Source organism: Nanorana parkeri, unplaced genomic scaffold, assembly GCF_000935625.1.
Source record: "Nanorana parkeri isolate BGI_ZX_2015 unplaced genomic scaffold, ASM93562v1 scaffold144, whole genome shotgun sequence".
NCBI classification, from domain to species: Eukaryota; Metazoa; Chordata; class Amphibia; order Anura; family Dicroglossidae; genus Nanorana; species Nanorana parkeri.
In genome coordinates, this window is record NW_017306412.1 from 353996 (window position 1) to 373331 (window position 19336).

Below are 19336 nucleotides of genomic sequence, written 5' to 3' on the forward strand. Positions count from 1 at the left end.
ATATTCGATAAGTAGAGATTTAACCCCAGACCCTTTTCTTCCTCAATCCCCTTGAGTCCCACAGCATTATTTCTTTGTGAAGATGGTTCTCCACCTTATATTTTTTTAGCATTTATAGTCTACGTAACATTTGTTTTTAATAGGGCTAGATTGGGGCTTAAATTTAGGAGCAGAATTGAACACAAAAAGTAGTGAAAAATTAGAAATTCTCTGCAAGGGCCCGTTCACACAAGTTGCAGTGCGTTCTGGCAGCAACGCACTGCATCGCGGCCGGCTCACTTTTTGGTGGGGCAGGAGGGGGCGTGGCGGGCCATTGAAGTGAATGGCACCGTAGCCACACCCTCCGACTGCAATGCAATTGCCCACACAAAATAGTGCTTGCAGCATGTCGATCGCACCGTGCCTTGCAATGTGCCTTGCGATCCCGTGGGGGCAACCGCATTGCGGCCAGAGGGCGTGGCTACAGTGCCATTCACTTCAATGGCCCACCACGCTCCCTCCGGCCCCACTAAAAAGTGAGCCGGCCAGAACGCACTGCAACTGCTGTGAACGGGCCCTAAGTTGGTTCAGCTTGCCCTGATCTATGCCTTTCTTACAGGGAAGCTTTTATCTAGTCTTCTTTGAGGCCAAGACTAGCTCGAAATTGGCCTCACAGTGTGGTTCGCCGATCTTTGGGTTTGGGAGTTGAGGGCTATGTGCATAACATCAACTGTAACTGGTATTGACCTTCTCTTTTTCTTATGACAGGTTGATGCTACTGATGCTAGCTATCCTTCTGTGAATACATGTGTGCATTACCTTAAATTGCCGGAATACTCTTCGGAGGAGATCATGAGAGACCGCCTACTTGCTGCTACCATGGAAAAAGGATTCCATCTGAACTGAGAGCCCGGGACTGGCAGGACACTGCAGTGTGTTACTAGTGGCACTCCCTCTCTTGTGTTTGTGTGCTGAGAAAAGACATGGCCTTTCTTCCTCTCGCTGTGTGTTCCTTACACCCCCTCTGCGAGGCTTCAAAAGGAGAGAGTGGGTGTAATGCCTTTTCTTTTTTTTTTTTGTTGTTCGCTGCTAATGATAAAATGGTCTTTTCTCCTGGCATGACTGACTGAACACTTAACCTGTCATTTTTCTCTGGCAGCCTATGGTTTAGAAGGCAGAAAGAAGCCTCTAATGTATGTCTTAGGGTCACCGCTTGTCAGCACTCAGACATTTGTACAAGTGTAGCGTCTGTTGTATGAACATAATACACTACGTCAGCATTCCCCAGTCCCCGTGTCCACACATCCAATTCTCATTTTGCTAGCTTTAAACTAACCTGTCCGAAGGCTGCTTAAATGATCCATAGAAAGTCAATGGATACCTAAAGCTTTTTTTTTTTTTCCCCTCCCCCTCCGAATTAACTTTACCTCTTATTTTAATGGTGCCTGCACTATTTAATGCTCCCGATGTTTTTTCCCCCTCTCCTACTATAATCATGCACCTTTGTTATTATATTGTCCTCCATACTCTGGAAGGATATAGGTTTTTTTTCCTTTTGAGATGCCCCTGCTATGCAGAACAGGCTGAAGTGTTTGTGCGATGTGCAAATAAAGCTATTGAGAAATCGGTTCCCAGAAAAGAAATCTATATTATAGGCACAAAGCCAATGACCCCTTCTCTGTTCAGGGTAACTTCCAACTCCCCTGGGTAGGAGGCTGTTCCTCGCACTTGAGGGGTTTAAAAAGATGAAACAAGTTTTGCTCTCATGTATTTTCTTTGTATATTATAAACATTTATTTAACTTGTTGCAGTTTGAAGTAAAAAAAAGTTAATAAAGAAATAAAAATTAAACATTTCCAGTATGTGTGCTGAAAAATATCTATTAAAAATATTTGCAGCGTAGACCATTCGCTGTTCCGTATCTTTTCTGAGTTAACAGCAGCCTGCTTCTACATCCAATGTAACGTGTCACCAGTCTTGGAAGGTGATGGTGTACTGCCGTCCATATCCTTTGGGATCACTGAGCTTTATGTATGAAACATCTGACAGCCTATATTTCTCTTCCATTCCTTGAAGGACACAGCGTAGATCTTGAATCTGTTACCACTGGGTTATAGCACCACCTTCAGGAGTAGGACACCAGGCACACATGACCAAGTGACTTGTTGCTTGTCGCAGTGTGCTTCCAGGCAGACAGCACCTCCATTTCGATGGTACGGCCTGCTGTATGTGATCTTATCTATCTCATCCCTTGTCTGTTCTGTGGAACCAGGATGGAGGGCTTTCCTCATAGTTCCAGATAAGCTAATGGGATGTGGTACTCTGTCCTGATAGGATTAGGCTGTGGCTCTTTCCAGACCATCTGGATCTTCAGTCCCTTGGACCTTTTGGATTTTTTCCTGTACTGTTCCAATGTCTGCTTGTATGGCCCACTGTTTGGAGCAGGTCCTGGGAAACAGGAGTGTCTCAGCCTTGGTGAGTCCTACACTGTGTGCAATATGGTATGTACAGGGCATAGCTGACCCCCCTCTGCATGGAATGAAGCTTCCTCAAGGATTTTTCACTGTGGGTAGTTCACCGTCACCTGTGTACTGTCAGATATGTATCATTCATGCATCTGTCTGCTGGCTGGGATTCCTCCCAGGACTTGCCTTTGTTCCCTAGAACAGCTACCATGTTTAGGTTGTATGGGTGCGACCTATATATTCCCTCTGGTACAACCTTCTACGACTTCCTTGGATTTAGTGTTTTTCCATCAGTGCCTTGTTCTCTCTCCTCTATTAGGAATATTTCTTATTACTTACCTTTTGTGAGATGTTCTATGAGCTCGAGGTTTTGTCCTACTGGTCCCATTGGAATGTGCCGGGGCCCAGGTGCTTTTTGCCTTCCTTTTGTGATTCGGCTTCTACCTTAAATGGGATATACATCCGTCTTTTCTCTGTTTGACTTCAGGGCCATAGATGCCTAGCTGGTTCATTCTGTGCAGATTACCCCGTAGTCTATGGCCGCTGGGTTCCTGAGTCATTTCTTCAAATGGATCTGGCCATGGCTTGTTACGCTGTCGGAAGAGTTGTTTGTGTTTTCCCACCCCTCAGTGTCCAGTGATTTTGGATGGCCCAATGGTTACAGATTCAGGATATACGCCGTGTCCTTCTGTGAACGGAAGAGAAAATAGGATTTTCACTATAGCAACAAATTTGGTTGAAACATTTGATAAATCTAACCTACCAAGTCTGTTATGTGTTTTAAATTGTTGATGGTTTACAAATAAATAACAGGCACACCTTCAGCTTTGTACACATATAATGCTTTATATAAAGACAATATGTTCCTGTAACCTATAGAAAAGACATGTATATGTCTGATTTTATAGTACTCTTCCTAAAGCCAATATATGACTGGTTACTGGAAAGGGTTTAAATTAGGGATGCACTGATACTAGTAATGATCGAGGGTTTGTGAAAATGCCGATACATGGCGCCGGTGCTTTACATTTTTAATGATTTTGGCTGCCTGAAGTCCCATGCTTGTTGGGGACCTCAGGCACCCTGCTGAGCACCTTGCGATAGCTGTCCTTGGCAGTGCCGATCCGGTTTCACATCTTCCCAAGACCGGCACAGGCCTGGACTGCCCCACACCCACCCATTCAGCCCTGGAGAGCCCCGCATGCAACCCTAGAGAAATCGCACACAGCCAGGGGGCCCCTTGCCATTCCCCATTGCTGTATAATCATGGATTGATCGGTTCTGTAGTCTTCTATAGCTGGCTGCCATTTTCCACTGCTGAATAATCATAGATTGAAAAATATCACATGTCCCTTTTAGAAAAAGTAATTGGTATTGGCAAGTACCTGAGGGAAATGACCTGTTCTGAAAAAATGGTATCGGTGCATCAAGTTTAAATATTTGCAAAGCAATATTCATCATTGTATTTAATAAATCCTAATTCACACTAAATAACATACAGGCATGTGAAAACAAAAGTAAACCCTCTTTGAATTCTATGGTTTTAGGTATCGGTTTAAACATCATCTGGTCCTTAGCAGATCCTAAAATGAGGTAAACACAAGCAGATCCTAAAATGAGGTAAACACAACCTCAGATGAACAAAGACAAAATGGAGCAGCTATGTGTCAAAAATTAAGTACACCTTTACTGCTTCCATAGGAAGTAAGATGCTAAGTAGCAGCCCAATGCTGCTAATCAAATGCCTCTGATTAACTGATGGGCAAGTGTAAAGGTGCCCATACACCTTACGATTATCGGACGAAACTTTTCGTCCGATGATTGAACCGTCGTACGATTTTCGGAAGACGGCCCCATCCTGCCCCGATTATCGCAAGGTTCAATCAGCGGTAGTTAAAGAAAACCACCTGGACGACTTGCGGTAATTGACTGCAATTATTTTCGTTTGCGCATGCGCAGTGTTAATCGTACGACTTTTCATGGACGGAAACGCCACCAACCATGTGAACATCGTACGATCGACCAAAGTTTTCAAACATGCTTGACCATCAAAAGTCGTACGATTGTACAGTACTATCGGTCGGGCACTCTATTCACACGTTACCATTGTCGTACGAAAAGTCGATCGCATACCATTATCGTAAGGTGTATGGGCACCTTTACCGCCTCTATAAAAGCCGAAGTTTTAGCAGTTTTGTGGGTCTGGAGGATTCAGATTTTTGTTAACACAATGCCAAGGAGGCAAGACATCAGAAATGGTCTTAGAGAAGCAATTGTTGCTGCCCATCAATCTGGGAAGGGTTATAATGCCATTTCCAAACAATTTAAAATCCATCATTCTACAGTGTGGAAGATTATTCACAAGTAGAAAACATTCAAGCTAGTTGCCAATCTCTTCCTAGGAGTGGGCGTCCCAGCAAATTCACCCCAAGATCTGACCGTGCAATGCTCAGAGAAATTGCAAAAACCACAAGTTACATCTCAGACTCTGCAGGCCTCAGTTAGCATGTTAAATATTAACGTTCATGACCACGATTAGAAAAAGACTGGACAAGTACGTTTGTTTGGAAGGGTTGCCAGGAGAAAGTCTCCTCTCTATAAAGAACATGGCAGCACGACTTAAGTTTGCAAAGTTGCATCTAAACAAACCACAAAACTACTAGAACAATGTCCTATGGACAGACGAGACCAAAGTGGGGATGTTTGACCATAATACACAGCGCCACGTTTGGCAAAAACCAAACAACTCATATCAACTGTCATACACAGTGGTAGAGGGTGATGATTTGGGCTAGTTTTGCAGCCACAGGACCTGGGAACCTTGCAGTCATTGAGTCAACCATGAACTCCTCTGTATACCAAAGTATTTTAGAGTCAAATGTGACGCCATCTGTCCGACAACTAAAGTTTGGCCGAAATTGGGTCCACCACAATGATCCCTAGCACACCAGCAAATCTACGACAGAATGGCTGACAAAGAAAAGAATCAAGGAGTTGCAAAGGCCCAGTTGAAGTCCAGACTTCAACCCAACAGAAATTCTGTTAAGAGAGTTGTGAATAAACAAATGCCTGCAAACCTCAATGAACTGAAGCAACGTTGTATAGAACAGTGGGCCAAAATTCCTCCACAATGATGGGAGACTGATCGGAAAACAATTACTTCAACGTATTGCTGATAAAGGTGGTTCCACAAGCTACTGAATCATAAGGTGCACTTAGTTTTTCACACACATGGCTTCATCTAAGGTTGTAACTCGTATTTACCTCATTTTAAAGTGATAATAAAGTCAAAAGGTTTTTAAAGTATTTCAAATGCTGATCACATCACTTACAATGGATGGTGCTGTTCAAAAGTTTTAAGAGAACTATGGCCAAACCTTTTTTGTCTATAGTTCTCTTTAGGGTCACAGGAGGATGTATCTACTAATGTCCTCCTATGACTTAAAACTCGGCATATAGCAGGCCATTACCCGCTGTATGGTGAGAGTGTAGATCCGCACTGCCGCCAGGAAGGATCCCAACAATATCGTTGCGATTCACCCGGCTGACAGCTGGCTCTGCCTTTCTGCCTGCCCCCTGCCCTGTCTGTCCCTCCGATGAGTGCTGGAGGAATGGAGTGGGGAGGGAGGAATCCCTGTGGGGAGTGGTGACTGACATCCCAAAACTCTACATAGTAAATTTCAACCACTGTTTTCCACTTCCACCATGCTCCCCTCCTCACTGAAGCTGATGTGACCTTGTAAACATGTACACAAGTTAGAACTCTAAACATATATTTCCCCTCTTTCGTTAGTTCACCAACTAAACAGTATACCACTTCTCCTCCAATCATGTAATACCCCCCGTTGTGTCAAAATCCCATCAAGGACACAGATAAATATAATCAGGGTAAAAACACTTTAATAAAGAAAGATAAAACCATGTGCACTGTGTCCAGCACAAACTACAGTAAACTCCCAGTTATCCCGCATCCATGGGGATTGGTAGATTCCGGATAAATGTCATTTGTGGTTGCTTGAAAGTTGCTATTAAAAAAATAGGTCTCATAATGCCATAACAACCTCTGTATTGACTTCTTATTAATAATGAAATGCAGTCATCAAAAGCAAATTAAGACAAATAGAAATCATTTCCAGGATAATACATACTGCAGATCAGCAAAACAGTGAGTACACGGGGGATTTTTTTTTGGTTAGATGAATACCAGATAAGGGGGAGTTTATGGTAATTAGTTCCCAAACAAATATGCAGATGAAGAGACTTCCAATCACAAGTCAATACTAATATACTTTAGCAGTGGTGGTGACAGCTGCTCAGTTCAGTGCATTTTGTCATCTACTGACTTCCTCAAGAGCGGCGCTTACTATCTTGTCTTGTTTCAACGCTTGACTTAAACTCTTCGCAGTGATCAGAACATACATCTTGACCAGGAAACAGTCCACGCTGAAAATTAGAGCAGTGATGAAGAAATGCCAGACTAAAAAAAAGTGTTTTTAAATGTACTTCATCCTATTGTGAAGACTACTTACAGAGAGTTCCAGCATTCTGATCTGTGCCCATGTGGTGGCGTGCACAGAGGTACTCTTCAGCTGTCTCCCACTTTGTCCAGTACAAGTAGAGGAGCAAGAATCCGGGTTTTATTTGTCTCCACAGCACAGCCATTTAACACCATTTCATCCAAAATAATGTGCACCTTGTCGAGATTAAACATGATCTGTGTGACTGAGTCAAGGCATTGAGTTCAAAAAAAGTTTTTTTTAAATTTAAATAAAGCACACAATACTACCTGGAGTCTGCTATGGATAGGACCGCCTAACCTAGAATCCTATTGGAAGTATAATATGCTGGTTGAGTGGATACATTGTTAATGCACAGAATTTCTAATTTATTACAGGATTCAGTTATTCAGAGACAATTTGGTTATACTGCCACCTTCAGGAGCAAATGGACATTATCAACCAAAAAAAGCTGTTGACCAGTAAGGTATAACCCATCCCCAACCCTGTCCTTTAGTCCCCCCCGCAGTCGAGCTATCCAGTGATTGAGGGTGTGGTTTGCAGCCTACAGAGTCAGAAAACACCATGTTTGCTTAGAGTTGCTGCCCTTACGTTATGTCACTTCCGCAGGTACTTTGGAAGCAAAAGTGCTGTGAGGGAGACTAGGCTAGGCTGCAGGACTGGTGGGTAACTTTCGGAGGTGCTGCTGGGGAGCTGGACAGTTGGTGCACTACTCTGCAGCTTCCAGGGTCTTCACTTAGTAACCATAGGGGATTTTTCTTCCTGGTCTCAGTATAGCTCTGTGATTCCCTGTCTCCATGTTCATTGCTACGCAGGTCGAGGTGCAACCACTGGAACAGTAGTCTCTATCCTCCTTGAATCTGAGACTGAAGTGCCACACTGGGGGTTAAATGTCCAAATATAAATTTATTACCAAATTATATAATTTGTAAAAATTCTTGAGGTATTGCCATCAATTCTTTTCTTACAAAGGGTAAAGGTTTGTTGGTAGTGTCTTCCTGAAGGGAGACCCGATTGAAGGTTTCTCTGATAATTATTGGAATTGGAGATGTTAGGTTGGTGGCTAGATATGCTCGTCTATGGTGGCTAGATATGCTCGTCTGCCCAGCACCTGCTTTGTGGCTGTGGGGATTTGAACCGGGGTCTCTGGGGTAGAAGTACTGAGGCATTGCCTTTCAGCCACCAGGAGGACTCACGTTTGTACTGCAGTTTCTCTTCTGAAGCTTTCCTCTGGACTCTCTAGCACCACCTGCTTGCCAACTGCAGTCAATCCACAATCATCTCAGCCTTTAAATACTGAGCACTTCCTGTGCTCTGAGCCTGTTTATTTGGGTTTGTTCCTGTGTGTACTGCTGCTGGGTTGATCGCTTAATATTACTGAGACTTTAGCCTGTTTCCTGACTACTCTTCTGCCTGCTGATTTTGTACCTCTCTGCCTGTTCGTGTTAGACCTCAGTCTGTTTCTCGACTACTCTCCTGGAACCTCATTTTGTACTTCACTGCCCGTCTCTTGCTGATTCTGCTTGCTTGACACCACCTAGCCTTATCCTCACTCCACTTCGGACTCTACCTTTCCACAGGTACCTTTAAAGATCCAGTGTTCTTAAAAGTTTTCTTGTATTCCCGGGCTATTGTCTTTCCTTGTGCGTAGTCTTCTTTATCACATTCTTATTTATTAAATTTCTTGTTGAAATTTTCCTTTATTTCGCACAATTTATGTGTATAAGAGAGCAGATCGTCTTTCACTTTTGTAGTTTCTATACTGAGTTTTGTTATGAAATGTCTCCATTTGCATATTATTAGATCTATAGCCTTGACCGAAATAACTTTGAAGAGTCTAAAAGGAAACTTGAACATACCAGAGAATGCAGATAAGGGCAGAGCTGTGGTCATTCAAGATCAAAACAGATTATAATTAGGAAGGCAAGAAGATACTTGAAGATAAGGGATACTACAAAGATTAGAGACAGACCCCACTGACCTTTTTACCATAGAATATGTGGATTCCATACAAAATGTTATCAACAAAAACTAATAGGAGTTCATTCTGATCAAAAACCCAAATGTTCCATATTTTTACCATTGACCCATCAACTATTTTCACAACAAATCAACTCGCAGTTTATAGATTTTCATTCACAAAGATTTTTAAAACAACTGCCCTAGTATGCTAAAGATACTACGGAATTCGTTCCGTAACTAGGGATGTACCGATGTGGATACTAGTATTGATGCCACTGCCGAGGATTTGGGTGAGTACTCGTCCCAAATGCTCCGATGCCTAGCCTAATACTTCCGGCATCAAAAAGCCGGGCAGTGAATAGGTCGGGAAGCTGGCCAATCAGGAAGCCGGGCGCCGATTGGCCGGGAAGCCGCCTTCGTGCTGTCTTGTCACCTGATGACGAGGGAGCATGGTGCCGAGTTCCTGGCCAATCAGGAAGCCAGGCGCCGCGTCATTACACGGCGCCCGGCTTCCTGATTGACCAGAAAGCCAGCTGCATGCTTTCTCGTCACCTAGTCATTACACGGCGCCCGGCTTCCTGATTGGCCAGAAAGCCAGCTCCATGCCTTCTCGTCACCTAGTGACGAGAAGCATGGGGACGGCGACCCTGCTAATCGGGAAGTCGGGTGGCGAGTCATTACACGCTGCCTGGCTTCCTTAATGGGACTTCCGATATTGGTATTCGGTATGGGCAAGTCCCGGGGGAAAAAAATATCGGTACTCGTACTCGATACCGAAATACCAGTATCGGTGCATCCCTATCAATAACAATACACTTTATAGGCTGCAACTGAAGCCCCTGGCTCAAAAATAAGCCATTTGGACAATTCAAAAGATTAAGGGGAAATTGTTCATTTTACACAGATTTACAAGAAATTGAAAAGTGAACTCAAAGTAGATGCCTACTACAAATAGAAAGCTGATGAGCCCCACCACCTGCATCCTAAATTTCATAACTCAGTATAATGATTAACATCAGATAGTCCAAAATATCACCGAGAAACACTGGCACATGCATAACTGAAGAAAGACATACTGGTTCATGCAAAAGCCACATAACGAAAAGCACCAACCTTGAAAAAAAGTCTAGGGCCAAGCAAAATTTCAAACAGAGGCAAGGGGCTCCCTAAGAAGTACACTACCTCAAACAATTACTGTCTGTTGCAATGCAGAGTAACAAAACGCCTTGCCTGCCAATCTCTAGACAAGAAAGCAAATAGAGTGGTTGCCACCAGCACTGGTATCAAATGGCCGATCATTTCCAAATTGTTTGTCACAAGTTATAATTTACATGCTCAGATGTCAATGCGGTTTGCAAAATGTGAGTGATCTAAACCTTTCGCCAAAGGCTAAACAAATGCAGATCTAACATCACACCTGGGTTCCCTGACATAGCGTGTCAGACACTCATCTGGCACATCACAACGGAGATCCACATGTACTATCAACAACGATTGTGGAGCAAGTCATTGAATGGAAGAAATATTCCCCCTAAAACTGGTGGAGAAAAGATTTAACCACAAAGGGCGTAGGGGCTTCTTTTCAGTTAGAGCGGTTCAATTTTGGAACTCTCTGCCACAAGCAGTGGTATCAGCAGAGAATATTGATTCATTCAAAAATCAATTAGATACCGTCCTCAGAGACCATAACATACAGGGGTACAGGTACTCATAAAAACTAAGACCACACAGGGACTCGTATACACACACACACGCACTACTTACACAAAGGTTGAACTTGATGGACCTGTGTCTTTATTTAACTTCAAATACTATGTAACTATATTAGATTACCGAGGCTTTGCAAACACAAGACCTTCTGGATACAGCATATCAATACTTTGGTTCCAGGTGGCTTCAATGAAGTCATAGGAATGTTCTAGCATCCCCTTGAATTATTCAATGTTGGTTGGAAAATTAGGAGTGCCTACAACACTCCACTAAAATTCTGTTGGGCATTTGAACGACAAATGTTGAAGTTTTCCCAAGATTCATGTAGCCGTTGGAAACAGTTTTTTTTTGCCAGTGTCCAATCTTCCTGTAGATGGCAGTAAAGCCCAAAGGTGAAAAGCTTCCTGTGTCCCTCAGTAGACTCCAAGAAAAGGATTGTACTGTGAGTAAATAAATCCTATTTTTTTTTGCTCAAGCTGGCCCTGAGCTTCCAGGCAGTTATAATCTTTTGTTTCTTAAAAATACACATAAAAGCTCAGCTTCACCTAAACAATCTGATCAGTGAGGTAAATACCTTGTTTCTATGTCTGGCTTGTAATTATCTCTGAGTACACGGGTGCAGCCTTTTTTTTCCTTCACATTACCTCACTGCTGATTGAAATCAACAGAATCTGCAGTAATCACTAGCAGCCTAAGCTATGTGGTCAAGACTGGGAGTTGGAGAACAGAAATTCATGTTAAAAAAGAGCTACTTTTATCAACTCAGATTGATAATTGGATTTATTAATAATGCCATGTGCCCCAGTGATTAGTGGGAAATTGGAATTTTATTGATAGGTTCACCTTAAAAAGGATACATCCAGCTCACTCTGTTAAAAAAAAAGAAGAAGTTAGGTTAGTAATAGCAAACAAGTCCAATCAGCTGACCTGCCTATTACCTAGTCATTAGTGAATCTGCCTATGTCCTGTACTGTACGATCAAGAAATTACTCAATTCCTCCATCTACAGAGTAATCTCCAGTGCTGGCTATTGTATTGAGGCAGCTGTGGCACATCAACTGACCTTCCTTTTCAGACCAGACGTACCCTGGAGGTTGCATTGACCTGTGAAATCTGTGAGCCAGTCCTTTCTTCTGCTCCATTGAAAGATTTCTACCACCGATGTCATCCTGATTGGGAAGGAGTCAATGACAGCCTTTTAATTGAAGGCCTGTAGGCCCAGCCGGAAACCTTCCTCTCTATTAAAATCTGACACTGGAGCACTCTCTTTTCCATTTGCCACCTTGTGCAGGATAAGTCCAACAATACTAATGTTGTGATATACATATATCCTTCTAGATGTCTTCTATTCCGATCTGCACCTATTTTACCAAAGGCTAACATAATCACATCCAAATGTTCCGTGGTGTGTTGTGCAGTTCAGAGACCACTTGGTGATAGATTTTGACATTTAGGTCATCTTCTGCGCTCTGTACACACAGGTTTACTTAATTCCTCTAAAACTCTTTACTAATCCTTTCAAAAAGATCAAGCTGTTCTGACCTTCCTAGTGGCTCATTATTGGGAGTGACACCTAGTACACAGAGGTCTTCACTTTTTCTGTATATACACCGTGGTATATTTTAGACTAGCAGGACTTTCTCCTCCAGCGAGTCATTACACGCTGCCTGGCTTCCTTAATGGGACTTCCGATATTGGTATTCGGTATGGGCAAGTCCCGGGGGAAAAAAATATCGGTACTCGTACTCGATACCGAAATACCAGTATCGGTGCATCCCTATCAATAACAATACACTTTATAGGCTGCAACTGAAGCCCCTGGCTCAAAAATAAGCCATTTGGACAATTCAAAAGATTAAGGGGAAATTGTTCATTTTACACAGATTTACAAGAAATTGAAAAGTGAACTCAAAGTAGATGCCTACTACAAATAGAAAGCTGATGAGCCCCACCACCTGCATCCTAAATTTCATAACTCAGTATAATGATTAACATCAGATAGTCCAAAATATCACCGAGAAACACTGGCACATGCATAACTGAAGAAAGACATACTGGTTCATGCAAAAGCCACATAACGAAAAGCACCAACCTTGAAAAAAAGTCTAGGGCCAAGCAAAATTTCAAACAGAGGCAAGGGGCTCCCTAAGAAGTACACTACCTCAAACAATTACTGTCTGTTGCAATGCAGAGTAACAAAACGCCTTGCCTGCCAATCTCTAGACAAGAAAGCAAATAGAGTGGTTGCCACCAGCACTGGTATCAAATGGCCGATCATTTCCAAATTGTTTGTCACAAGTTATAATTTACATGCTCAGATGTCAATGCGGTTTGCAAAATGTGAGTGATCTAAACCTTTCGCCAAAGGCTAAACAAATGCAGATCTAACATCACACCTGGGTTCCCTGACATAGCGTGTCAGACACTCATCTGGCACATCACAACGGAGATCCACATGTACTATCAACAACGATTGTGGAGCAAGTCATTGAATGGAAGAAATATTCCCCCTAAAACTGGTGGAGAAAAGATTTAACCACAAAGGGCGTAGGGGCTTCTTTTCAGTTAGAGCGGTTCAATTTTGGAACTCTCTGCCACAAGCAGTGGTATCAGCAGAGAATATTGATTCATTCAAAAATCAATTAGATACCGTCCTCAGAGACCATAACATACAGGGGTACAGGTACTCATAAAAACTAAGACCACACAGGGACTCGTATACACACACACACGCACTACTTACACAAAGGTTGAACTTGATGGACCTGTGTCTTTATTTAACTTCAAATACTATGTAACTATATTAGATTACCGAGGCTTTGCAAACACAAGACCTTCTGGATACAGCATATCAATACTTTGGTTCCAGGTGGCTTCAATGAAGTCATAGGAATGTTCTAGCATCCCCTTGAATTATTCAATGTTGGTTGGAAAATTAGGAGTGCCTACAACACTCCACTAAAATTCTGTTGGGCATTTGAACGACAAATGTTGAAGTTTTCCCAAGATTCATGTAGCCGTTGGAAACAGTTTTTTTTTGCCAGTGTCCAATCTTCCTGTAGATGGCAGTAAAGCCCAAAGGTGAAAAGCTTCCTGTGTCCCTCAGTAGACTCCAAGAAAAGGATTGTACTGTGAGTAAATAAATCCTATTTTTTTTTGCTCAAGCTGGCCCTGAGCTTCCAGGCAGTTATAATCTTTTGTTTCTTAAAAATACACATAAAAGCTCAGCTTCACCTAAACAATCTGATCAGTGAGGTAAATACCTTGTTTCTATGTCTGGCTTGTAATTATCTCTGAGTACACGGGTGCAGCCTTTTTTTTCCTTCACATTACCTCACTGCTGATTGAAATCAACAGAATCTGCAGTAATCACTAGCAGCCTAAGCTATGTGGTCAAGACTGGGAGTTGGAGAACAGAAATTCATGTTAAAAAAGAGCTACTTTTATCAACTCAGATTGATAATTGGATTTATTAATAATGCCATGTGCCCCAGTGATTAGTGGGAAATTGGAATTTTATTGATAGGTTCACCTTAAAAAGGATACATCCAGCTCACTCTGTTAAAAAAAAAGAAGAAGTTAGGTTAGTAATAGCAAACAAGTCCAATCAGCTGACCTGCCTATTACCTAGTCATTAGTGAATCTGCCTATGTCCTGTACTGTACGATCAAGAAATTACTCAATTCCTCCATCTACAGAGTAATCTCCAGTGCTGGCTATTGTATTGAGGCAGCTGTGGCACATCAACTGACCTTCCTTTTCAGACCAGACGTACCCTGGAGGTTGCATTGACCTGTGAAATCTGTGAGCCAGTCCTTTCTTCTGCTCCATTGAAAGATTTCTACCACCGATGTCATCCTGATTGGGAAGGAGTCAATGACAGCCTTTTAATTGAAGGCCTGTAGGCCCAGCCGGAAACCTTCCTCTCTATTAAAATCTGACACTGGAGCACTCTCTTTTCCATTTGCCACCTTGTGCAGGATAAGTCCAACAATACTAATGTTGTGATATACATATATCCTTCTAGATGTCTTCTATTCCGATCTGCACCTATTTTACCAAAGGCTAACATAATCACATCCAAATGTTCCGTGGTGTGTTGTGCAGTTCAGAGACCACTTGGTGATAGATTTTGACATTTAGGTCATCTTCTGCGCTCTGTACACACAGGTTTACTTAATTCCTCTAAAACTCTTTACTAATCCTTTCAAAAAGATCAAGCTGTTCTGACCTTCCTAGTGGCTCATTATTGGGAGTGACACCTAGTACACAGAGGTCTTCACTTTTTCTGTATATACACCGTGGTATATTTTAGACTAGCAGGACTTTCTCCTCCAAAGACCTTTACTTCACCAAAATTCCCTTTTTATGGCATTAACTGCATGGCTGCTAAAGACCAGGTCCTAAGGAAGAAGGAGCTCTTTGATGTACTGCTAATCAGATCATGATTCAAGCTAATAAACCCCTTTTCTGAGAGGGGCTATCACAGCACCTCTCATTACTACAGTGTGAGCAAAGACACTTTTAGCCAAAGATTCTGGCTCGGCTTTCTGCTATCTGGCTTACTTCAACCACAAACGTCATGTTGTTTGGGCTCCCCGAATAAAAATTTACTTCTCTGCTGCTTTCCAGAAAGCAGACACTTTTTGTAATCCCTTCCGGCTTCAGAGGCACATTCAGATGCTGAATTTCTCTACTGATCCATCATATTTTAAGGATCAGGATCTGCTTTTAAGGTTAACACCAGGATCTGCAAAGTGGTCACCTGATCGTCTGTACACACGTTCACAATTACAGTTTTACCCTCAAAGTTTTTACAAACAACACATCGAACAATTTGTTGCAGGTCTAATTCTTAAAAAAATGGGTTTTTGTGGTGATTTCTCCAGCACCTTCTCAGGGCTGCTTTTAGACATTCCCAAAGGACTAATGTGTTACTAAATGAACACTAACTAAAGTTTTTTGTATTAGCCATAAAAAAAAAATTCAGTTTCATGAGACACACACACATAACAAAGGTTTTACACACTGGCATGTTTATGTTTTTATGCTCTGTGAACGAGTAAACGTCTATGACTTGTTCATTAATCATGGAGGCTTTAGCTCCCTGTAAAATGGAGAGGAGGTACTTTTTACTTAGGGGCATAGTTATAAAGTATTGAATTTGACATTCACCAAACACTAAATGCAGCTGAATCTTCCTGGTGCATGTGTTCTAAATTACAGTGATTGATTTATCTGCACTGAAGGTTTGACGAATGTCACTTTTGCTGCCTTATAAATATGTCCATTAGTGTACATCCACCTAAGGGCAGGGCTAATACCCCACAGACTGGCTGTATCCCCCAATGGTCGCATGAGGATCAGGTTTTACAGTAAGTACAAATGATCCAGTTTACAGCGACATGGTTGGACGACCAGTGAAACGTCTTCAAGAAAAACACAGCAAGTCTAGTTGCCTTGACTTATTTTTTACAGATATACCATGACCTGGATGAATGAGAACCTTCACAGACATATGGCAATTGTAACGGTTTTTACCTAGTTTTAAATAAACCGGAGTTACACTATGCTTGGTTTTTTATGTTTTAAACTCTGTGACTTCTACATGTTCCTGCCCTATATACTGAAGGAGAGGTGGAAAGTTGCTGCTACCTGGCAACGGATGTTCAGAAGGCTGTAACACAAACATTTATAGACGTTCAGAAACGAGGGACTGAAGCTGATGGGTATTTGTGTATAATTGAGGCTGTTGGAGTGCAATTATTGTTATCTGGTAACCCTTATCCTCCTACTTCCTGGAGTAGGAGGATAAGCTACGGCTGGGCGCCAATATATACAAGCATGGTGTTGATATTTGTGGAGAAAAAAAGGGTTTCCCCTGGAAAACGCATGTACACACTATGCTATTTTCAGAAACTCTTGAAGGACTATCTAACCCTGACAATGATTCTTTCTCTCATTATACTTACCACTCGGCTAAAGTATTTGTCCAAAACTTCAACAAAATTATGAATAAGTTCAAAAACAGCCATCTCATTCTGTAACAAGAAAGGAACACCAATCAGGCACTTTTATGTAAGATATTTAAGCCTTTATTGAGTAATATACTAACAGGACATAACACATTACACAGAATCCCCTACAAATTACTAAGCTAGCACAATTCTAACCAATATTAAACAAAATGTTAACACTATCACAATAAAAAAAAGTTTTTGACTGAAAAGTCAAATAATCTATCACAAGGTTCTACAGCATTAAATATAGATATGCCTGTAATCTAATGTCTATCTAATGCCGCAGATCAGATCCAAAGCTGATCTGTTACCTTTTTGTTCCACATGTAGTCTTTTCCTACCTCGCTGTTGCACTGGTCTGGCAGCTTTAGACGTAGCCGAAGCCCACCTGCTGATTGATATAGCCGATCCTCGGCTATTTCCTGCCCAGCTTGTGTATCAGCACCACTATTTAAGCCCTGCTCAGACCCACAGCCCTTGCCCTTAGACCCGCAGGCTCCTGTTCCAGTGTTTCCGAGTGACCCAGAGTTCCAGTTCTTAGTTCCAGTGTCCCCAAAGCATTCCTGTGGCCCCAGTATCGTGGTGGCTCCAGTGTAATGTCTGTGCCCCCTTGTGACCCAAATGTCTCAGCAATCCCTGCACCCCTGTGCTGCCAGTGACTCTGTGACCTCAGTGTTTCCAGCGATCCCTGCACTCTTCCTGTGCCACGAGAGACTCTAGCTACTGTTCACCTTTGTGTGTCCACCACCCCAGTGCTTTTAGAGACCTTTTCTACTGTGATGTCTGGGCACCCACCCCCCCAGTGCTCCCAGAGACCCTTGCTAGTGTGCACTTCTGTGTGTTCAGCACCATAGTGCTTCCAGAGACTCCTGCTACTGTATACTTCTGTGTGTCCAGCACCCCAGTGTTTCCAAAGCAACCTGTATCCTTTGTGACCCCAGTGTCCCCTGTGACCCCAGAGCATCCTGTGTCACCCAGTGACCCCAGATCATTCAATGTGTCTGGTCAGCTGGTGACTGCATGTCTGAGGGCCCCAACCTGGGAGCTGTTCTGTAGCAAAGTCAATCACCCCTTGCAGGATGCCCTGCTGAATACCAGGCGGCTCCTTAGAATCTGCACTTTGACTTACACCTCCAGCAAACCTGCAGACAACACAGTGGATCCACCATCTGCAGCCTTACATGACATCTAACATAATAAATAGCATCCATATGTCTCTCCTTAGCTAAATTTTATATCTTTTAACCAAAATAAAAACACTTTAAACTTTAAATATACACAGCACAGTCGCCATAAAAACTAGAGATCTGCATGTGAATATGCTTCTACAGGCCCATCTAGTCCACCCATAAATTACCTTTTAGTTTTTAATGGAGGTTAGTCCGGTGACTTCTTATATGTCTTTGGGGACTCCCAATAGGATTCGCAATTCTGCCTCCCAACATAGCCACTGAAAAGCCAAACTATAGAACCTTGCACATTCATCACATAACAGAAGTGCAGCAAAAGATGGTTAAACAAAGACAAACCCCTTTGTCATTGCTGAGCACTCATTGTGAGAGCTCTGAGTGCCAGTGTCAAACAGAAGCTGTTTGAGGGTAATTCAACCTTCTGACCTCCAGCCAAAACAGAAATATCAGTATTTGCTGGACTAATTCTTTAAGAAGCAGACATGAGAACTGACCAGTGGCTGCACATACGAGTGGCTGCACATATTCATTACAGCACATTGTAAACTTGTGTAGCCTGGAAAATGTTGAGAAAGGGAATTGAACTAAATAAAGTTAATGCAGCCTCTTCCCTGTAGACACAGCATACGTTATTCTGGTTTTTGATTGGGTCTGCTGAGAGAATGGACACTGCTTATTTACAGAAATAAGACAAAAATAACACCCCCTCTTTTTTTAACTTTATTACTAGCCTCTGCCCTATGCTACTGTATTGTATCCATGAAATTGTAATAAGATTGTTAGATTTCAGATATTACAGTTATTTCAATTCATACTCAGCATTCAAAATACAAATCAGTTTCATAGAGAAATTCCTTACCTCAGACTCATCTACTGCAACCACAATGAAAAGAGCTGCATACTGACGATAGACCAGTTTGAAGTCTTTATACTCTATAAAGGAGCACTGGAAAAAAAAACAGTGAATATTACTTAGAGTTGAATCTTTTCTTTATTGAGAAAATCAAAACACATGAAACAATAAGAACAGTTCTCATAAAAGTATGAAACATAAGACATTGGTCCAGTAGTGGCAACAAAATGAAGTGCTGATGGTCAGCAATCATAACAGTACAGTGTACATAGTTAGGACTAGAGAGCAGGTAAACAGAGCGCAAGTACTTAAAAACAATATAAGGTGTAAGGGCGTGACAACCTCCAACCTCAACCTGAACCTTGTGCGGACCTGCTATACAACTATAGCAGAGCTGTAGCTAGCTCCTCTTGCACTCGAGGCAGGAACAGAAAATTGTGCCCCCCAACAGACGTGTGTTGTATGTGACTTCAGGCGCCCCGCTCCAGAATGGTGGCGTGCATGTGCCGAATGCGCTGGTGGCCAAGTCCACAATAGCATAAAAATGTGTTTTGTTTGACGAAACAAATGAAAACATTTTCAGTTTCCGTTCATTTTGTCCGAAACTAATTTTTAGTTTGGGGGGGGGGGGGGGGGTTTT

At 42.3% G+C, this 19336-nt stretch overlaps 2 protein-coding genes across 5 annotated transcripts in view; one reads left to right on the forward strand and one right to left on the reverse strand.

The window, feature by feature from the left end:
• HECTD1 (HECT domain E3 ubiquitin protein ligase 1) overlaps positions 1-1110 on the forward strand; it is a 71189-nt gene extending 70079 nt beyond the window's left edge. For all 4 annotated transcript variants that reach the window (XM_018554161.1, XM_018554164.1, XM_018554162.1 and 1 more), the window contains one exon: positions 748-1110. In XM_018554161.1, coding sequence (XP_018409663.1) covers positions 748-885 — 138 coding nt within the window. In that variant the 3' untranslated portion in view covers positions 886-1110. The remainder of the gene's footprint in view (positions 1-747) is intronic.
• Positions 1111-6986: 5876 nt separating this feature from the next.
• Positions 6987-19336, reverse strand: part of AP4S1 (adaptor related protein complex 4 sigma 1 subunit) — a 30639-nt gene continuing 18289 nt past the window's right edge. Inside the window, exons 3-6 of the mRNA XM_018554170.1 lie at positions 18703-18789; positions 16606-16674; positions 14180-14191; positions 6987-7158 (exon numbers count right to left, since the gene is read on the reverse strand). Of these exons, the coding sequence (XP_018409672.1) occupies positions 7030-7158; positions 14180-14191; positions 16606-16674; positions 18703-18789 (297 nt within the window). The 3' untranslated portion in view covers positions 6987-7029. The remainder of the gene's footprint in view (positions 7159-14179; positions 14192-16605; positions 16675-18702; positions 18790-19336) is intronic.